At 32.6% G+C, this 21,890-nt stretch overlaps 1 protein-coding gene, 1 non-coding gene and 2 pseudogenes across 3 annotated transcripts in view; 3 read left to right on the top strand and 1 right to left on the bottom strand.

Annotated features, from left to right (window-relative positions):
* The window catches only part of NAA15 (N(alpha)-acetyltransferase 15, NatA auxiliary subunit), a 58,549-nt gene that overhangs the window by 28,880 nt on the left and 7,779 nt on the right, over positions 1–21,890 (bottom strand). For both annotated transcript variants that reach the window (XM_006906218.3, XM_006906219.3), the window contains exons 2-6: positions 8,112–8,196; positions 5,971–6,075; positions 3,499–3,656; positions 2,564–2,698; positions 1,206–1,359 (exon numbers count right to left, since the gene is read on the bottom strand). In XM_006906218.3, coding sequence (XP_006906280.1) covers positions 1,206–1,359; positions 2,564–2,698; positions 3,499–3,656; positions 5,971–6,075; positions 8,112–8,196 — 637 coding nt within the window. The remainder of the gene's footprint in view (positions 1–1,205; positions 1,360–2,563; positions 2,699–3,498; positions 3,657–5,970; positions 6,076–8,111; positions 8,197–21,890) is intronic.
* LOC112475195 lies at positions 8,656–8,774 on the top strand (annotated as a pseudogene).
* On the top strand, positions 16,233–16,351 carry LOC112475090 (annotated as a pseudogene).
* On the top strand, positions 16,392–16,465 carry TRNAE-UUC. The gene has a single exon. It is a non-coding gene; the product is annotated as a tRNA-Glu (tRNA).

Below are 21,890 nucleotides of genomic sequence, written 5' to 3'. Positions count from 1 at the left end.
CCAAGGCTTGCCCCTGGTCATATAGCTAGTTAGTAGCCAGCCAATGAAGGAATCCAAACCAGTGTTTTGTTTTGTTTTTTAATGTCATGAGTAATATTAAGCAGATTTATTAAGAAAACTTTCTAAACGTATCTTCTTAACTTAAAAAAAAAATTTTTTTTCTCCACTTTTTAAGAAATTTTCAATTACAGTTGACAGTCAATATTATATTAGTTTCAGGGCAAACTATTTTTTTCCAATCTTGTGATCTTTACATTAAGTCATAAGTCTCCTCCCTTTATAATAAAGTGCTAAAAGATGACAACTAAAATGAAAGCAGGCTATCCAGAATCTATAGTTCACAACTGAGGTTCAGGAGCCATAAACTTCCACTTTTTTTCTTGCCAGTAGCATCACCCTCTGCTCAAAGTCTATTTGGCAAATAATGGCTGATATGTCTACTATGCATACAGATACCACACTTTTCTAGTAGTCAAGGGGAGCCAAAGGAACTGGAAACCAACAAACTTCAGTTCCCTGGACTAACAAGGACAAAGCAACATATGAATTCTTAGAAAGCACTTGTATTTTCAATTACTTGTTATTTTTCTTTCATTTTCTATAATCAGTTCAACTTTTAAAACTATAAGACTCCTTTTTCTCAGCCCTCCAATAAACAGCAGAACTGACAATCTTTAAAGATTTACCATTCTATCGCAATCCACACATATAAAATCTCTGATTTCGATTCATGTTTTTTACTCTATCAAGAAAGACATTCAGATAAACTCTAAAGAACCCTAGGAACTTCTCATATATTTTAGTAAAGACTGATTTACCAATATACATGACTGACAATAAAGAAATCTGGTGTACACACTCTGGCTAATAAGCTGTTTCTAAGAAATCTAATTGTCTTATAAAATTAAACAATTGCTCAAACCTTATAATATTTTGATAAAATCTTATAATATTTTCAGATCAAAAATACTTTAAAAAATATTTTATTGAGTCGCTTCAATAATTTTTAGTTTGCAATTTTTACATATAACAATATCCATGATTTAAATGTGTATTTCCCACATTACAGATAATTCAAAGTACATGAGTAAAAAACATTTTCTATCATCAGAAAGTTGAATTATATACGATAATCAGCAGCTATATTTTCAACCTTGCTCTTTGTCATAATTAAATATTCGAATGACATCATTTTAAAAAAATACCTTTGGTTTCTTCCACGGCAAGTTTATCACAAATCTGCTTTTCGTAGGTACAAAGATGTTCCAGGGCTTCTCTATAGAGACCTGCTTCCCGAAGAACTTGATTCTGATATAAAAGGAGTTCACTATATTCATAATCCACTTTATCAGGGGATGTCTGGATATGGATATAAGGAATACTAACAGTAAGAATTTTGTTTTGATGCTAGAAAATTGTTTACACACTCAAAATCATACAAGAAGTCTAAGAATGTCTGGTTTATAAAACTCATTTTTTAAAATTCCTACACCTGTGTAGAGTGTAATTATGTAAATAATGATAAATAATGACAGTATTAACATATAATTCATTGAATAAAATAAGAATCTATAAGTCCTTACATATAACAAATAACCAGGAGAAAAAGGAAACCCCTTTTTTAACAATAGAATGTCAAATAATAAATCTAGAAGGAATAAGAGAGTCACCATTTTGTAATTATCATTGGACGAGTTGATTCAGGCAAAAATTATAATCAATGAATGCTAAAACTAGCAGTGAAAGTTTGACAAGGAATAGACTATTCATAAAGTATCCAATTGTTTATAAAATACAAAGAGAAAAAATAACAAGTTTATAGTGAAGAAACTTAACAGACACCACCTTAACCAAGTAATCAAATAGAACAGACAGACATCATGTGCCTCTTAATGTGATAAACTGAGAAAGACTCAACATTACTTCTGTAGTTTCTTGCCAAAAATACCTAAGTATAATAATGAGGAACCATCAAACAAATCCAAATTAATGGACATTCTACAAAAGCACTGCCCTGTACTCTTCAAAACTATCAATGTCATGAAATACAAAGAAAGTCTTCAAAACCTCCAGATTAAAGAGACCAAGGACAAGTGATAACTGCAGGGTATAATTCTAAACTAAATCCTTAAATGGAAAGAAAAAAAATCCTAGAAAGGACAGAGACAATTAATAAATTTTGAATATGGACTGTGGATTAGATAATAGTCTCTCAACATTGAATTTTCAAGTTTTTTGATAATCTACAGAGTTCACAACCATGGTTATTCTTAGGAAATACCACACTGAAGCATTTAGGAGTAAAAGAGCATGGTGTCTGCAATTACTCTCGCATATTTCAAGAAAAGGATTTAAATAGAGACAGATTTTAAAGTAAATGTGTCAAATATTAACAATTAGTTAATATGAGTGAACTCCTGTACGAAGCTCTTTGTATTATTCTTGCAGCTTTCCAGTAAGTTTGAAACTATTTCAAAATAAAAAGTTAGCACATCTATATACAGTTCTTTCAGTTACACTTAAAATCAGACCTAGTTTACTAGTTCTGGCTTCTGTTTGTTACCTGCTGTGTTTTCCTAAATTCTTCTAAAATCTTTGCTGCCATTTCATAATCTTCTAATAAATGGTAAGCAATGGCATAACCAATCCATGATGCTCTCTGCGCAGGTCGAAGCTGAAGTAATTGATATCTTGTTTCCTTTAAGGGGAAAAAACCACTTTCCTTAGGTTTACAGTGAAAGCAAATGCTCCTTATAAAGATCATATTAATTTTCCCATAACACTGTGCAATTTGCAACACAATGATAGGAATAATATTAAAGTTTCAAACACCCATATAGTGTAGCTTTATAGAAGCAAAACCAATTTTTTGTTGTTGTTGTTAAGCACAGTGAGGTCTCCAAAGTAATCTTGTAATTTTTTTAAAAATTACTCTGCTTACTCTAAGAGACAGTATGGAAAAGATAATACAAAGGGAAAAAAAAAGTTTAAAAATACAGGGCCCAACTACTGAATTAAGATCTGTAGGAAACAACTCAGCAGGTACTACATTCTATTAAATCAGATCTAAACAGATCAAAATAGATCTGCTTTGATAGAATGATTTAAGGGCTAAAATTTAACTACAAAGACAGATTAGTTTCAATGAAGGTAAAAAAAAAAAAAAAGTGCTTCCCAGAAAAATATGAGAACTAAAGGTTATAGTGCATGTTAATACAGACAAAGTCATTGCCTATTTGAGGAATACTCATGTTAATTTTCACTAAATTGATTACTTCAATCCTATACAGTAATCTAACTTTACACCTCACAGTAAAACAATTTACTTTAAAAATCTGATTAGTCTAGTCATAAATACAATCACTACTGAGGGGGGAGGGTGTAAATTTAATTAAATTCTTTAAATAAAAAATTTTGTTATCAGAAGTACTCAAAAAAGTTTTAAATATTTTAACAATATTTTCCCCTAGAATAAAAAAAATTCTCTACTTTACTTACCCTGTAACCCTCAAGATCTCGCATTTGAATCTGTAGTAAAGAAAGGTCCCTTAAGATTTGAAGATTGTCCTTATCCCATTTTAGCGCATTTCTGTAACACTTAATGGCTTCATCATATTTCTTGTCTGACCTCTGGAGAAGGCCATAAACATGCCAACCTAAAGGATTTAGTTAAGGATACAACCTAAAGGATTTAGTTAAGTCAAGAAATAATATTCCAATAATGTTTCCCAGGAAACTCAGAGAACTACACCTACTTATAAAATTACGAGCTTTGGGGAGAAAAAAAAAAAAAAAGGAGAGAATATAAAGATAGAAGGTGGTTTAATACAATGGAAAACAGTACAGTTTTTTGAGCCAAAGAAAATAGGTCTAGGCTGCCTTGTTAGCTCTGTGACCCTGGAAAACTTATTTATTCTCGTTATGTGTCCTCAATAATAAAATGCAAATAAAAAGTCTATACAGTAAAGTATAGTAGTTTGGTGACTAAAGGGAAGTAACATATGTAAGTGCTCACCGGCTGGCACAAAATATAAGCTCAATAAATTTAAAACTTATCCTTATTTTTAAAAGGAAAAAGAAGAAATGGGTATCTATGACATATAATTATTTTAAGTCACGCATACTTTCCTTTCTTCAGCTAACAAGGTCCTTAGGACAGAACCCTTAGTTCAGCACAAAGTTCCTAAAAATCAACTAACTACATATAAAAACATTCATTCGTTTAACAAATAAAATTTCTTAATAATTAGAATGGCAGATGACCAAAATGGGCAATCTCCTGCATGCAAAGAACTTAAGAGTCCAGTAAGAGAAAGATAAGTAAGCAAAATTACTGGTTGTAAAAAAATGCTATAAAGGAAAAAAATATGTAAACAATTCCACTCCCCTAATACAAGTCCTTTTCACTTTAGACCTTGATTACTACAAAAGTCACCTCTTCTCCCACCTTCAGTCTCTGCTTTTACTTTCTCCTTCCAAAGTAACCTAATATATACATAACCAAAAGAAAAAAACCTACTTCCTTTTCCAGAAATTTACATTATTTCTCTATCAGGTTCAAACTTTTCAATCTAACAACTTTTACACACCACAGATTCTCAACAGCATCAGTAAAATATAGAATGTCTAGGATGGCATACATAACTAAAAATACATATTATAAATTTTATTTAAAAACAATCTTTGTTTTCATAATATGAATGATAAAGTAAAGCTTAACAAACCTTGGTTGGAACATGGTTTTAAAACACCTAAAACACATTAACGTTTGTAATCTGGCCTCTCTTACCTATCTTGCCATTCCTCCTCATCTCAATTACCAACATCCAATTATTTCAGGACTCCATCACCTCTCTTGAGCGTTGTTAACACCTTTTAACCGCCTCTAATCTTCACCTCCTAAAAATCTATCCTCAAAGAGTTTAACGTTGCTAAAAGTTTAAAGAAGCTTATGTCCATCAAGAAGAACTTAATTACATAAATCATGGCAAATACATATAGAACACTATGCAATCATTAAATATGATGAAAAGATATCTACAACAGTCTTATTAATTACTACTTTGCTTACCTTTTTAGTTTCTGGTCACTCTCAACTCATTTACTTCTGCTTTAGTAGAACAGTGATAATTTTTGAACCAGCTGTAACATTATATATAATCTTCAGAAGTGTTCTCTATATGCTTCTAACAAGTATCCTTCTTCACTAAACTCAAGAGCAAAATTCCTGTTTTCTTGGTCTGTACTATGCTAGGGGCCTGGTAAACACTTGAAAATATCCTAAGTTTTTCAGCACTTAAAATTGTGTTAGCCCACAACATAGGCAAAGAAATATTGTTTAAAAACTATTTAAAAAACAGCAACCTACTACTGTTCCCTCTATTTTCCCTCAGATATTTGTACTTGCTCTGACTCTTTTCTCACACTTCCCTTAATAAAATAAAATTTATCTAGTATAGTAATTAGCATTATCGGGACTACGTTAAACATCATTAAATATTTACACCACCATGATGTATGGTAGGTCTGAATACCCTCATTTTACACACAAGGAAAATAAGCCCTAAGATCACAGAAAGAAGCTGAGCTGAGATTCAAACCTAAGTGAAGCACACTCAAAAGCCCGTGCCTTTAATCAGCACCTTATATTGTCTCTCTAATATTCCTTAGTGTATAGTATATCCTTCTCTAAATTTATGATCATGATGACATCTGCATTTTTTTTGAAGTGTGAAAAGAGCTTTCGTAGATATTTTAAAGGCAAGTTCCATTTATTTGTAAATAGATATGTTAGAATATGGTAGGTATATAAAAATGTTCCCTGAATTAAAGGTAGTTGCTATTATTCAGTTTAAGAAAGAATCATCTCTAAAGGTACATGTAAGAGGAATCCAAACTTCTGACTCCCAAGTTGCTGCCTTAGCTCAAGGCACGCTGATCCAATCCTTAAATATACCTCAAAAAGGATACAGACATGACTCTTCAAGTCATTTCTCAAACCTCTACGAACCAATTCATAAGCTTCTTCCTTCTTTCCCAAACAGTTCAATGTTAATCCTTTCATAGCCAGGGTTTCTATTTTAAAAATGTAAGAAGGCAAAAAAAAAAACAACAAGAAATTAAACATTAAAAATAACACAAAAAAAGGTTACCATAATCTCACAAACAAATGTTACATTCCCCTAAGAACTGAAAACTTAAAAGATTATTGGGAAATTTTCCAGGTTAGCACAGAAATTACAATATTTTGAAAGTTGACAAACCATGTTAAACAAATCACATTTCTATATTCTAGGCCTCTGCAGATTTTTTCAGATAAAAGGTACAAAACTGCATGAACACCTGGTAATTCATAGGCTAACAAGATACAATGGCTCTATTGCTGTTCTTCAAGGGAATTCCATGGAATGACTTTATATAATCACTCCTTTAACATATGAAAATCTTTATCTTGAAACAGACTGTACTGCTTTGAACCTAAATTATATAAAAATTAAGTTCACTGTTCAATGAACATAAATTACATACATTTCTTATTTTCATAAATTTATTTTAAAATGATTCTTTGGGTTACTATTAAATATACAAGAAAAGAAGACATCAGACACCTGTCCTTCACAAGTAACAGATTAAAAGAGTGTTGATTAAGTTTTCAGAAAAGGAAAAAAAAGATTTCTAATTTTATAATGTATATCTTATGAAGCATCAAGGAATAAAAAATATTCATTATAATTTATTTGCCTAATTTTTAGAAAAATCAATTAGGAAAAAAGGGTAAAGATTAAAGATATTATTCTATAAATCAACATTTATAGAAAAATACAGATAAAGAAATGGAAGCAAAAAAGAGGGAAAAAATCATATATGAATTATTATAAATCATGTATAAACTTAAAGGAAAGGAAGCAAACAAAACATATTTGGCAAATAAAAAAAGTATCAGGGTACTGTAGAAAGTAGCCCTTTATTGTCAAACAAGTAAAATCTATTCTTCCAAGTTCTACCAAACATCTTAAAGTGCCTATATTAATGAAACCCTGGGTTGCCATTAAGTTTAAGACGAACCATCCATCATCTTATGCACTGTTAAAAGATATCTTCAATTAAATTATGATACTTCTTCATATGCAACTTGATTTCAGATATGAAGAGAAAGTACATTTTATAAACAATGAAATCTGGTACTATGCTGTACTGAAATTCTATCATTACATTACTAAAAGTTAATTACCAGTATGCATACTTTAGAAATGAATATAAAACAACCTAATATCAAGATGGCCAGCAAAAATATTTTTAATAAGGAAAATGAAAGAGACTAATTTAGATACTTTTATTCCCATTACTTTCCATCTCCAAACAATTTTATTATAGCGAAAGTATTCAAGAGTAAGAAGGCTGAGAGAAATGTTACTCTCTCCCTCTTCAACACTAAGAGAACATTATCAAATTAATTATCAAATGGCCATTTTTCCTAACTGTACAAATCAAACCTGTGAAAGCTTATTTTTCCTTTGTCTCTTTCACAATTTTAGCTACATACTCTCCCCTTACCCTACAAACAGCCCACTATCCCACCTTCAACCCTCAAAGAGGCAAAAGCTAAAAGGTAAAAACACTTTCAAGAACATTACAATGTACAAATTATGTCTTAAACATGACATAAAAACTAAAATACAATGCTAAATAAAAAGATGCTGGTTCATCAGCAAAGGACAAATGGGCACATTCTGAATAAGTTTATTGTAAGGAATAAAATTCTCCAGCTCAACCAACGTTCTAAAGCAAATTTTTCTTCTAATACCTTAAATAAATTTACTTATTCAACTTAAATAAGCATATTTGTCCCACTAGTTGTTCTTCTGCCGTTCCTACAGCACTTATATTCAAAATAGGAATAAATCAGAACTCAAGTAGAATGTGTTCTCATTTTCTTGACATTAAATTCAAAATACAGTATTAAACATCTCACAGGAGTCAAGGACAAGAAGGTCCATTCTCTCTGGAAAATAGTTAAGGAAGCTGAGAGTGACAGAACCCAAATACCTGAGACCAGGAAAGTAAGCAAAGCCTTATCTACTTACAAGTAAGTATACTGTATTTATACTTACCTCCATGCTCTGCAAATTTGGGATTAGAGAGGATTTGTTTACAGAATTTCAATCCATTTCTATACTGTTTATGTTCATAACATCTCTGTGAAAACAAAAAAGAAAATCTGAGTTTAATAAGAAATGCGAAAAATTTAAATTCAGTGCTAACTTTCTGATTCTGTTAAATACAACAAAATGATCAAATGTAATTTCCATATTTTCCTAAATCATATTAAAATGCCAGTAGAAAAAAACACTGAAGGCTCAAATACAGAAAGTTAAAGCAAAATGAAGGGACAGAACATAAATCAGAAATTTAAGAAAATCATTAGGTCATTCCAAAAGGTCCAACAAGTGTTATATAAAGTAAAAACTAAAAAAAGTAAAGGTGTAGAAACTATATTTCAAACTAACGTTTTCTTTTTAACTGAAGAAGTCTCTCAAGCTGTAAAGAGACAGACAAGGACATGTACAATAATGAAGGGAAAAAGACCCAGACCATGGCACATAATGAAATTTCAAATCCTGGCCAAAAAAAAGGTCCATAAAAACTTCCAGAATGGTCTATGGCCATGCCACCCTGAACAAGCCCAATCCCGTCTGATCTCAGAAGCTAAGCGGGGTCGGGCCTGGTGAGTACTTGGATGGGAGACCACCTAGGAAGACCAGGTGCTGTAGGCATAAAAAATAAAAAACAAGAGGCTGTAAGCTGACAAGTTCCTTGCAATCTGTGAGGTCAACTAAGGATTGCCTCGCCTAAAATAATAAATAAAAATTAAAATTAAAATTAAAAAGTTCCAGAGAAAAAAAACCAGACACATAAGAGGGATCTATAATCAGAATGGTACTGAACTTTTATTATCTAAAATAACAATGGAATATTGCAGAAAGCCAGAAAACAATTATCCACAGCCTTCAAAGTTCAGAGTAAAATTAAGTTTCAACCTAGAATTCTACACCCAGCTACACTATCAATCAAGTATGTGAGTAAAGTGACATTTTAAGCCCTCTCAGAAAGCTAAAATTTTATTTCTATGCACTCTTCCTTAGGAAGCTATAAAAAACAATCAAAACAAATTTTTAAAAAAGACAACATGGAACTTAATAAATAATCTAATGCAGAAAAAAAAAAAAACAAACTAGAGAACGATCACTACGAAATGAAACAGAAAGCCAAAGGCCACCGGAGAATAGGTTTCCAGCAAGGGCAAAAATGGAACTGATGTACTTCATAATATGGAAAATATTATTTATAAACGTATGGCAGAAATATAGGAACATCTGGGGGAAAAGCAACAGGTCTACAGAAAACCAGGCAATTAAATAAATGAGACAGGTATTAACTCCAGGAGAAATAAAGGATTATATAAGAAAGGAAGTGTGGTCTTAGTGTAATATTTGGTTTAACAGTGAGCAACACATACATAATTATAAAAATGTAAAATAGTACTGATTTACTGAAACACTGTGATATAACTATAATGAGGTAATGAAGAAAAGGGAAGCAGGCAAACATGTAAATGATGAGGTTCTAAGTCCTCATTTTCCATAACCAGAAGTCAATGAATGTCTAAATTATCAAGCCATGTATCAAGAAATAGTTATATATTATTAAACAAGAAAACAAATTCCAGAGAAAATGGCTAGTAGGACTGAGGATGCTTAACTCCACAGTGGAAAGGCATTGGGTGGGGAAGGGGGATAATGACTTTTTTCATCATAAACTTTTTAATGCTATCTGACTTCTAGATATCAATGTGTGCTTTCATAGTACAATGATTTTTAAAGCACTATGTTTATTACAAACAAAAAAACCCCCCGCATCTATGTCAAAATCCACTATCGTGAACTTAAACAAATTTTACTCACAATTTTCAAAATAATATATTCAAAATCTGCGAGGGATAGTTAATGCAAATGATGACAAAACGATAGTAAAAAATATGTAGAAACAAAACAATGAAAACATAAATTTTTATTTTGTTTAACATCAAGAAATCAATTGCTTAAACTCAATGCTACAGCCAATTACAGAAATATTCTATATCAAATATGTATTCACTATCTTTTGTTTACTGTTTCACATCTCAAACCAAAAATATACAAAACCCAACTGATTTTTCCCTAGAATCTATTCTTCACCAAGTCTTCACCATCTCAGTAGATGCCCTTCCCTCAACTAATCCAACCAGATGATGCAAAAGACCTGATTATCCTTTGTGCTTTCCTTCCTTCATATTTCCATCCTGTAGTATGTCCCATGAGTCCCGGTTTCTCTGCAATAGCTTAACTCTCTGCCCCTCCCACCACAATCTATGCACTCAGCAGGCTGAATGACATAGGGGATAAGAGGGAGAGGACAGCAGAAGCAGTAGCTTGGGAGCTACCTTTAACCATTTGTAACCAAAAAAACATAAGGCTAAGCAACTAAATTTAGTGTTCCTATTTATTTAGCACAAAGACTAAAAATAGTGTTTTCCTTAAATAACAGTGAAAGTATTAAAGGAAGCTATGATGTATGGATTACACTAATTAAGAGGAGGAACACTCGATTTGTCACTGTTTTCCCGGAACTACATACATACAAAGAACGATTTAAGTACACTGTTTTTAAAACCCTCAATTAGCTTTCTGAAAATTTATTTCTGTAAAAATGTAGTAAGAGAACTTCCACTTTTATCTATGGTGGAGTGAGGCTAAACTTGCCCTTCTATCATAAAAAATGAAACTGGAAAAAATATATGAAATAACTTGTCAAACATGGGACAACGGACAGCACAGGACTGTGAACCAAGAAAGGAAGAAAAAAAATCATGATGAGCTTAGAAATGCCACTGTTTTATATAGCTCGCAGCACAGGGAGAAGAATCCGAAGCAAAGCACAACAGTCCACAGAGCAGAAGAGACAAAGATTGAAGTTCAACGACGCCAACCAGATGATGAAGCAAACAAAGATGAAACTATTCAAAGAAAGCGATCTAACAATCTGCTTGGGATCCCATGCATCTGCTGATGCAAACTGTTGAGTACTGAATCTTGCACATGTAGGGTGAAACTTCATCAGGTCAAACAAAGCAGTAAGTTCAATAATTCTCAGGGATCAGAGGGCATCAAGAGTTCCAAGTAGTCAGAATGGAGTCTTCCATAAATAGCTGCAGAATTCAGTAAATACTGTGGAATGGTCTACTCAGCAGTAGACAAAAACTAGCCCTAGTGTAAGTACTTTAGATCCACCCTAACAAAGCCATAGACTGATGTACAAATACCTTCACTGCCTGCTATCACAAAGTCCAACATTGTTTAAAGACACTGAAATCCAGTAAGAACACTGTGAAATTCATAATGCCCAAATTCCAATAAAAAATTACTAGATAAGCTAAGAAGCAGGAAAACATGACCCATAACTAGGAGAAATGAGAGAAATGATGAAATTATGAGATAAGGATAACAAAATATTTACTATAAATATGCTCAAGAATTTAAAAATATAAACATGGAGAGAAACAAAACATATAAAAAGGAACCAAAAAGCACTTCTAAAGATGAAAAATATAATATCTACAAGGAAAACTTATCTGGTAAGATTAAAGCAATTATGACACTGCAGAAGAAAAGATCACTGAAATGGAAGACATAGCAACAGAAAAAACCCAAACTGAAGCATAGAGAGAAAAAAATAAGATAGAAAAAATAAATTAGCAGTCGCAATGACTCTACGTTACAACAAAAAAATTCTAAAAGCAAAATAGATCTAAACGTGAGAGGTAAATAATAAAGCTTCTAGAAGAAAATATTTTTACATATCTTCATATATGGTGAATAGACAGGATCCCTTAAACAGGAAATTTTAAATATTCGAGATAGGGCTAAAAAAGGCAAGAGAAGATATATGCAATAAATATCTGAAAAAGATCTTATATCAAGAATATATAAAGAAGTCCTTAAGTCAATAACAGTTGAGACAGATAAACCACATCCAAAAGAGGTTATATTTAAGGACAAAAAACACATAAAAGGTGACTGCCATACCATTAAATTTAATTAAAATAAATTAGACAATATCTGAAAAAGTTGTAAAGCTTGAACTCTCATACAATGCTAATAGGAGAGAAAATTAATTAACCAATTGGTTCAGTTGTTTGCCAGAAGAATTTTATGTATAAAATTTATACCTCAATAAAAAAAGATCTTTTAAAAATACCGTCCAGCAGTACCTAATAAAAATAACTATATACATACACCAACCCTGCAATTTCAACTTTAGGTATAAACACAACAAAAAAATAGACATATATTCACCAAAAGATAGAAAAAAATGTGATTTATTAATAGCTGAGATTACAAAAAATACATGAAAGTGACAAAAATTAATGACATACCTGAACTAATAGCAGTAATTCATCAAAAACTTACTTTTAATTTACTTGTATTAAAAAAATGCTTTTACACCTACAGCTGAAATTTACCAAAGCCAATACAGTAAATGCAATATCAAAAAAGTCTTGATCTTCTCTATAAAGTATATAAATCAAAAAGTATCATCATTGTGTCCTAATTTTAACATTACATTCCTAGGTAATTTTTACATACCAGAAACAGAACTCTACTCTAAGGAAGTAGTCAAGTGGTAAAAAGAGCTGCCTTTGGAATCAAATAGTTCTGGTTTCAAACGCTAACTTCAGATAGTAAAACTAGTTATATAATCTGAAGTACTTTCCTTAGTATCAAAAAGAATCCTTAAATTAATGAGATAAATCATCATAAAAAGACATGTAAACCACTTAGTAATGTAGCTAATATTTCCTGAGTGACTACTGTGTGCCAGGCACTGTGCTAAGTGCTTAACAGGGAAAATTCATTTAAATATCTTTTTTTCCCACTGGCTATGTATTTTTATTATCATAAATATTTTGTTATTGTTATTGGCTCATTTGATCCGAACAATGGAATGAAGTAGGTACTCATTTTTATTCCCATTTCAGGTGAAATAACTGAAGTCCAGGAAATCACTATATAATTTCCAAGGTCAAACAGCTATTAAGAGACAGGAAGAAAAAAAAATGTGAACCCAGACAACTGGGATTCAGAGCCATTCCACTTAACCATTATAACTACCTCTCTACCACAATCTATTAGCCTAAAACAGTAAAAACAGAAAAAGGTGGGTTTTTTTAAAATAAAACCACTAACACAAACATTGTAGAAATGCAGTCATCGCAGAAAGGAGAGTAAGAGAAAAAAAAAAAGAAAAATATTTAAACACATTCTCTTGTATAAGAGTACCTGTTATTAACATTCTGGTTTTTTTAACAAGAAAGTTTTAATCCAAAAATTACAGAACAGTCTACTATCCCACAATATAAAGTAAACTTATATAATTCATAACTAGCATATAAAAATCATAGGTACTGATATTCTTACTTGACATGCACGATATGACTTTATTTTGAATAGCTGGACTTAAAATACTCAGGATTCCAGTTGTTTTTTTCTTGGTCTTACTGAAAATATATTATTTACAGCACCACATTTTTCAAAGGGATTTCACACTAACATGTCATTTACTCTTCATGATACTCCTATAAACTAAGCACAAAAGGTTCAATCTTTATTTACAGCTAAGATTTAAAAAAACAATTTGCCAGACTATATACCTAGTTAGTAGCAAAATTTAGTTTACAGTCTAGGCTCTCTGAGTCCCAGCTGAAAGCTCTTTCTACCACATACAGACATTTTATTAAATTTTATGAACATAAGTACTATTAAAACCAAGAGTTTAAATCTTCTAACAGATTTTCTAATCAACAAATACAACTGTTATCTTACCTTTTGTCTTTTTTGCTTACCCAGTAATATAATCAAGTGGGTAATAAAAATGTCAAAAATAAGCTGAGAAAAATGAACACACACACACCTGGATAATTCCACTAAATAACTGAATTTATCAAATGAAGATTAAAAACCAAAATCCACTTTCTTGGAATGAGATAATACTATAGCACTTAGCTTTTTATTTTATCACACTTCAGAACAGTAATTAAGCTTTAGTTCCTAATGAATATGCTGCCAATTAATGAAATCTGGCGGTCTTCCATATTGAAATTTACTCAATGTCATTAACTCAATTATCTCCTGTCAATGTGACCTACAGAAATAATTCAGAATGGTACACCTCTCCAAACTGCTAAGAATTCATTCTCCCCCATCAAGAATCAGTATGTGTTTAAAGAAATGGATGTCAATCTCTTTTTTTCTTCCTAAAAGCACTACTTCTATAACAAGTCACTCATTACAAATGAGACTAGTATTATACTCATGGTTTAATGGAAAAAGTAACAAATATTCAACTTAGTTTATCCCATAAATTTTCCTCAAAAATTCTGCTCTTGTCCAAGGACAAACTCTAGTAGTGAACACGGTTAACAAGAAAAACAGGAAATAGAGTATATCTTCTTTCATTCAAGTTTCTTTCACCAAACATATAAGGCCAGATCTATATATAATTCAGCTTTAACACAGTTTTTGTCTAATTAAAATGGAATCTTATAAAAGCATTCTTAAAATATAATAGAAAAGATAATCATAAGGAGTGCTTTTTTGAACCATTCAAAAGGTATAGATGTACAAATAGGTTTATTTGCGTGTTTTTTTTTTTAATCTCATGTAACTACTCTCATGAAAGTTCATTCTATAGAACTATATGAAAAGGGTATCATGACAAGATTTTTAATGCTGTCTTAACCAAACCCATAGGCTTCAAAGTAAGTTTTTTGGGAACCAATTTAGAGAAAGAGAGATATAAAATACTACAAATAGTAGACTTTGAGCAAAGGTTTCGTATTCAATTCATGTCAAACAAGTTTTGTAAAATGACATGGTGGACAGACATATTAAGTTTTCTAGACCAGAATCATCCAGTTAAATAAAAATATAAGTCTACAATTTCATCTCTGAAACTCTAGTATTTGGGGGGAGTTCCTGAAATTTCAGGATTGTGAATAAGGGTTTCCCTTGGAACAGAATGCCACAATGCTCTATTTGTCCTCTTGCCTATAACGTGCGCATACGGTAATTCAAAATTAAACATAACAGTTTCAAAAATACTAGAACACAGTAGACTATTACCTTTTATTAGCAGTTAAATTTTATAATATTAACACAGCGCTATAGAAACAGTAAAGCAAAACAGGATATAATTACAAGAGAACTGTTCTAACAGATTAAAAAAAGAATCCTATGTGCTAAACAGTGGCACTATACAGTCTGAGACTTCTGCTTCCAAATGCATAGGGATAACTGACAGAAGATCATGCTCCTGCCAAGCAATAAAGCTCTTAAGTATGAAATAACTATTTTCAACTGTTAGATGAGATCTGACATAGGACTGTGATCTCAGAAGGGAAACACGGTAAATCTCAAGAAAACCCTTTTTCCTGCCTAGAGGCATTTTCCAGACTACGGAATCCAGAGGGGGAACCCAAATATAATATGGCAATCTCGCTGATCTAAGCAAGTATCTGAGTTAGAAACTGCTGGAATTTATGGGGCAGGGTACCAGAGAGAACTATACAGAGATGAAGCTTCACAAATCTGTACAGGAATCTTTGGTCAAGTATTAAGCTGAGCGGGTACACTGCAAGATTATACTGAACCTGGGCAAGAACTACCAAGTAGCATGAATGAACAACTATTAGTGCTCATACATGACTGGGGGACATTTGAGTTCCTAACATTCAGTTAAAGACTTCATTAAACACTCCAGGATTTAGCAGAGACCCAGAAATGTCACACTTTAGGAATAAGGCTAATCTAGACCCATGTTTATTAAAGCTTAAAAACAAGCCCTGAAAAGAACAAGCTTAGGCATAAGCAAATTAACTACCAAAACAAAACTCTATTAAGACAATAGGACAGATATTCAATATACTACTGTCTATAATAGCCAATATTATTTAAAAAAACAAAAATTACTAAAAATGGGAGGAAACAGAAAATTTTAACCCATGACTTATAGAAAAAAATCAATCAACAGAGACGGACTCAGAAATAATGATGGAAGTAACAAACTTTAAAAGAGTTACTATTATGTAATATTAAAGGACTGAAAGGAAAACATGAACACGATCAGAAAACAAATAGGACTACGGCCATGCCACCCAGAACACGCCCGATCTCGTCTGATCTCGGAAGTTAAGCAAGGTCAGGCCTGATTAGTACTTGGATGGGAGATCACCTAGTAATACCAGGTGCTGTAGGCATTTTTTAAAAAATTAAATTAAGAAAATAAAAAATAGGGGTGGCTCCATAGTGTAGTGGTTAGCACATCTGCTTTTCACGCAGTAGGTCCTGGGTTCACGCCCCAGGTGGAGCCACAGACCATACCCCAGGTGTACCAGGCCCCGGGTCTGTGACCAGAGCATGTGGGAGGAGACGCCCCGCCTTCAGAGATCCAGCTCTTAAGAAGAAATGGCAACATCCATTGGTCAGGGGTGGAAGTGGGGAATATTAAAAATAAAAAAATAATAAAGTGGCTGTGTTTTTTTTAAAAAAAGGAAAACTCAATAAAATGAAAATTATTTTAAAAAATGTAAATTGTAGAATGGAAAAATATAACACCAAAAATGAAGTTAACAACATAGGTTTTAAATATTAGATACTGCAGTGAATTTGAAGTCAGTGCAGCGAACATAAAACCATTGCAGAGAACTTAATGTGGCTGCAGTGAAACTGAAAAACATAATAGAAACGACCAAAATGGAAACTGAAATGACGGCGGGGGGAACACAAAATTCAATGACCTGTGGAACAACATCGAGTAGTCTGATGGTCTAACACATATGTCAAAGGAATACCAAAAGGAGGGGACAAAATACTGAAGTGGGAAAAATATAAAAATTGCAAATGTGATGAAAACTCTTAAACCCACAGATTCAAGAATCTCAACAACTCTCAGCAGGATAAGCTAAGAAGATTGGGGGTAGGGGGTGAGAGAGAAGAAAAAAGAAAACCAGAGGCATATCACAATCTAATTGCTGAAAAGTAATGGCAAAAGAGGACTATGAAGGTAGAAAAAAAGCCTCTATTATAAAAAGGTCTCCAATTATCATCTTAGCTTCTACCTTAAGAAATGAGAAAAATAAGAGCAAATTAAACTCAAAGTAAGCAGAAGGAAATTAAAAGGTAAAAACAATCAATAAAAAAAAAATAGAGGAAGTCAGTGAAACTGAAAGCTGGTTCTTTGAGAATATCAATAAAACTGATAAACCTCTAGCTAGACATGGGCATAATCACGAAAGTGCACAGAAGAATGAAAAAACTAGAGCCCCAGCTTTCTAGCCAGAGGATGAAAAGAGGAGCCTCAGGGAAACGGAAAGTATCAGGAAGATCACAGAGAAGGAGGAACTGGGGAAAGCAATCCCATAAAGTTGTTTATGAACTCCACGGTTCACCCACAAACTGCATATACATGGATATGACCCTATTCACAGAAGCAAAGACCTCGAAAACTAAACAATAGATATACTGTCCAGGCTCCAGACTAGCTATTTACTGGGTGACACATAAGCAGGACAGACCCAAATAGGACTGCAAAGATTTTGAAAACTGAACTGATATTAGAACCACAGCCCACAGACAGAGTTGGGACTTACAGCTTGAATCTAACCAGATTTGCTAAAACAAAATTAACATTCTCTACAGGAATTAAACAATACCCAGAGTCTGATAAACTAACATTCAAAATGTCCAGGATAAAATCCAAAATTATGTGGCATGTAAAGAAACAGGAAAATCTCAACTTGCATGGGAAAAGACAATCAACAGACACCAATGTAGAGATGAGAAATATTTAAGACTTTAGCTATTGCAAAAATGCTAGAGGAAGCAATTAGTGAACACTTGCAACACTTTTTTTTGTGGGGGGACTCCCTACATGGGCTCAATACCAGAATGGACATTAACAAGAAAGAATCAGTATGCAGGAAAGTCGATCAATAAAATTAATCCAATTTGAACAAGAAAGAGAAAAAAATTTTCTAAAATAGAGCCTTAAGCACTTGTGTAGTTAAGAAACAGAACTTTTGTCATAATACTCAAAAGCATTCCAATGATCTTCCTAGAAAAATCTCTAATTTTACTAATAAGAATATGAAGGTTAAATGTCCAAAACGATTGACTGCTTAATTAACAGAAACTGGACAAGTTGTGAAAAGCCCAAATAAACTAGGGTGATCTACTGAAGACAGAATGAATATTCATTATCCTTTTCCAAATCCTTGTTACAGAAAAAAAATAGTTAACTAGAAGCAGGAACTGTGACATGGCAAATAAAGAAACTAGGCTATTTACATCAACAGAAGATAGTGACGCAAAAAATTTAAATACATATGGTTTAGATTTGGCATTAAGAATACATGATTTTCATTAGTATTAAATATACCTTTCCATCGTTTTCCTTTAGCTAATGCAAAAAAATATTTCATTCTTGAAACTGATTAAAAGGAATGTAGCCTCAAATCAAGCTAAATGATAAAAGCCAAACTTAGCTTTAAAAGTCAGCCATGTTAAAATGATGCCTGGAATTTCTTCAAAATAATCCAGAGGGGTAAGCATCACAGATGAAAAAGAATGAAATAAAAACTGATAACTGTCAAACTCAGAATACATTATTCTTATTTTCATGTTTGAAATTTTTCATAATTAAAAAATTAAAGAGAAAATGAATCTTTGGTATGCCAAAATCAAATCCAGAAGCATTTAACTTCCTAATGCCTGGCTGGCACTTAGGAGTGCCAGTGAAATTAGAACTATATACTTCAGTATTTCTACCTCTGCAGAGGTAGTATGGATAAAGGGTACATACAGCCTTAACAGTCAGAGAGTCTAGAGCTGTAGCTATTCAATATTTTAATTAATATTACATGAAAATTCTTCAGTAAAGCTCCTCAGTCACACTACCCACATCTCTGGTGTTCAAAAGCCACATGTGACTAGTGACTAACATACTAGAAACTCAGATGTAGAACACTTCCATCAGTACAAAAAATTTTACTGGACAACACTAGTCTAGGATTCATCTTAGCAACCTCTAAATAGCTTTGTATTACTGACCTAACTAAATTTATTAGAGCCTCAATTGTGTCACCTGCAAAATGTGAACATTAACAACCTTGAAGGGTTTAGGTGAGAATTAAATGCAAATGTATATAAAGAACCTCGGTAAACACCCAATAAGAATGTTTAAATAAAGCACACAATATCAGTTATAGTTTAAAATATTTAAACCCAACCCGGCTTGACTGATTACAAAGAAATCGGAAAGCAGGAACTAAAATACACCATCAAGGGGAACAAGGGGTCTTTCTGAGATGACGAAAATGTTCTATATCTTGAAAGGGCCACAGTTGCACAGGTATATGCATTTGTTAAAACAGTACACTTGAGGCAATCAATTCAACAGTACATTCAAGACCTGTGCATTTTACTGTAGGTAAATTATACTTTAACTTTTTAAATGTTTTTTGAAAAGAAAACATAAAATCTCCGAAAAACCACCTTTATCCTCTCTTTTAAAATTCTTTTAGTTAGAGCTTCCATTTGCAGACAATATGTTGTCCTTTTCATACCATACAATTTCTGGCAAACTACTACATCCATGAATACAAATCTCAAGGGTGGTTTTTCTCCTTCTAGTTTTATACTATTTTTAAAAATAAGCCTATCTTACTTCTATAATAAAAGACAAACTAAGATCTATTGAGATGAGACTTAACGAAGCGAGACTTATTTTACAGAATCTCTTAATCAGAAGAGATCTTAAACATCACTTGGTGCAAGTGGTCACACAGCTCATGTAAGGGTCTTCCGGTTCATTCTTTACTGAAATGTTTTTAGAGATAGTAAGCCAAATTATATCTCCCTCAAACTTCTGTGTACTGATTCTAGCTCTATAAAAGTTGTTTTTTTCTTATTCAAGCAAAACATATTTGTTCTTTTAGCTGTTCCTTATATTAAAGTTTTAAGTCCTTTGACATTCAGGGCCACCCTCTGAGGTTGAAACAATATGGTCCCACACTTTTACATATTTCTAAAACTAGTAAAATTTTTTTAAAAACTGAGTAATTTAAATGGGGTTGCTAAATTTTTATTTTTCTAAGCAAACCATTTTTTAAAGATCTGTTATTACTATTTCAAAAAACAAAAAGCATTTCAATATTTTTAAAATAAGCACACAGTCTCAGTAAGACAAGAAAGGTCTGTGGGAACTTTACACAACAGAAAGGCAGTATTTTCAAGAAACTGAAAAAGTCAGAGATTTTATATCCAGCCAAACTGTCCTCCAAATATCAAGAGTATAGGAAAACTGTTATAACACGTAAGAACTTAAGAGATTTTCACAAGCACTACTGAGGAATCTCTTCTAGACAATAAGTTTCATCCCACCAAGAGATGACTGGGACAACTTCAGCAAATGGTCTGTTGGTAAATATTAACTACATTTAATTACAGAACTAAATCTCAGACAGGTACTGATAAGGGTGGAAGAATACTACTTGAAACGACATGCTCTCAACAAAGTAAAAATAACTTTTAAAAGTCAGAGGAGGAGAAGAAAAAGAAGTAAAGTAGAATAAGCTAATTAATTGCCTCACACATAGGAAAATGAGACTCAATGGATTTAAAGCTGACATATGAAATAGAAGCCTAAGTTTAAAAAAAAAGGACTAAGAATGTTTAAAGGTATAAATATAAAGGTAATTAACTAAAACAAAAATATGAACCTTTCAAAATACCAAAAATATACAAAAACAAAATAAAAATATCAAACATAAGACACACGGTAAGGGTAACAAAACAAAGATGGGATCGATGCAACAAAAAGGCTTAAGTTCTTAATAGACTACAACCACAATAGAGCAAGTACACATTTTACTATTTGCCAGGCACTTTCATACATATCTCACCACCTGACCAGTGAACCAGGTCAGAAAAGTATTTTCTCTTTTTACTCAGGTTTACAAACTGAGTCTTAAAAAGGATAAAGGAGAGCAGAGCCAGGTTTCAAACCCAGAATCTTTCTATTCTTTCCACACCAGGAGTTGCAGCTGAGCATCAAAACTGTCTCCCCACAAAAATCTTTCGAATGAATTTGCCTGAAACTTTTGAGTCTCCTCAGTGGCAGTGGCAACTAAGATGGCAAAGACTGTGATACTATCTCAGGTATTAGATGCAAGAAGTTCTGGCTTAGTAATTAGTCACACTTCAGAGTGAAAGAGGCACTACCCAAATCCAGGATGTGTGACCTCTGTATCACTAAGTAAGATAACGTACAGTGGGTCTGCTACAATGCTTATTTTAAAAACACACATTTGCTCCAGTACCACTGACTTATTAGGGAATATTTTGAGCATGCTAAATTTCAAATTTCATGTCTGCTTCTGTAGGATTTTGTCTGCTAGAAATATTGGGTGATCACAGAAAACGGCACCCAGCTGAAAGGAGCCGCACAGGCGTGCACAGTAGACACACACTTCGAACATCTCCCAGCTACCTCAGCTCACTTTGTGTGGTATAAGTCACACCCTTCCACATTTGGCATTACAACTTTCCCTCAGATTTCAGGTAACTTTCTGTCACTTTACATAATTTACAACCTGCAATTCTTCTGACAACCAGTTCCATAAACTTCAGGTCTTTTCAGGTATAAGTCACACCCATCCACATTTGGCATTACAACTTTCCCTCAGATTTCAGGTAACTTTCTGTCACTTTACATAATTTACAACCTGCAATTCTTCT

Source organism: Pteropus alecto, unplaced genomic scaffold (genome assembly GCF_000325575.1).
Source record: "Pteropus alecto unplaced genomic scaffold, ASM32557v1 scaffold50, whole genome shotgun sequence".
NCBI lineage: Eukaryota > Metazoa > Chordata > Mammalia > Chiroptera > Pteropodidae > Pteropus > Pteropus alecto.
This window is presented reverse-complemented; position numbering and strand designations above follow the sequence as displayed.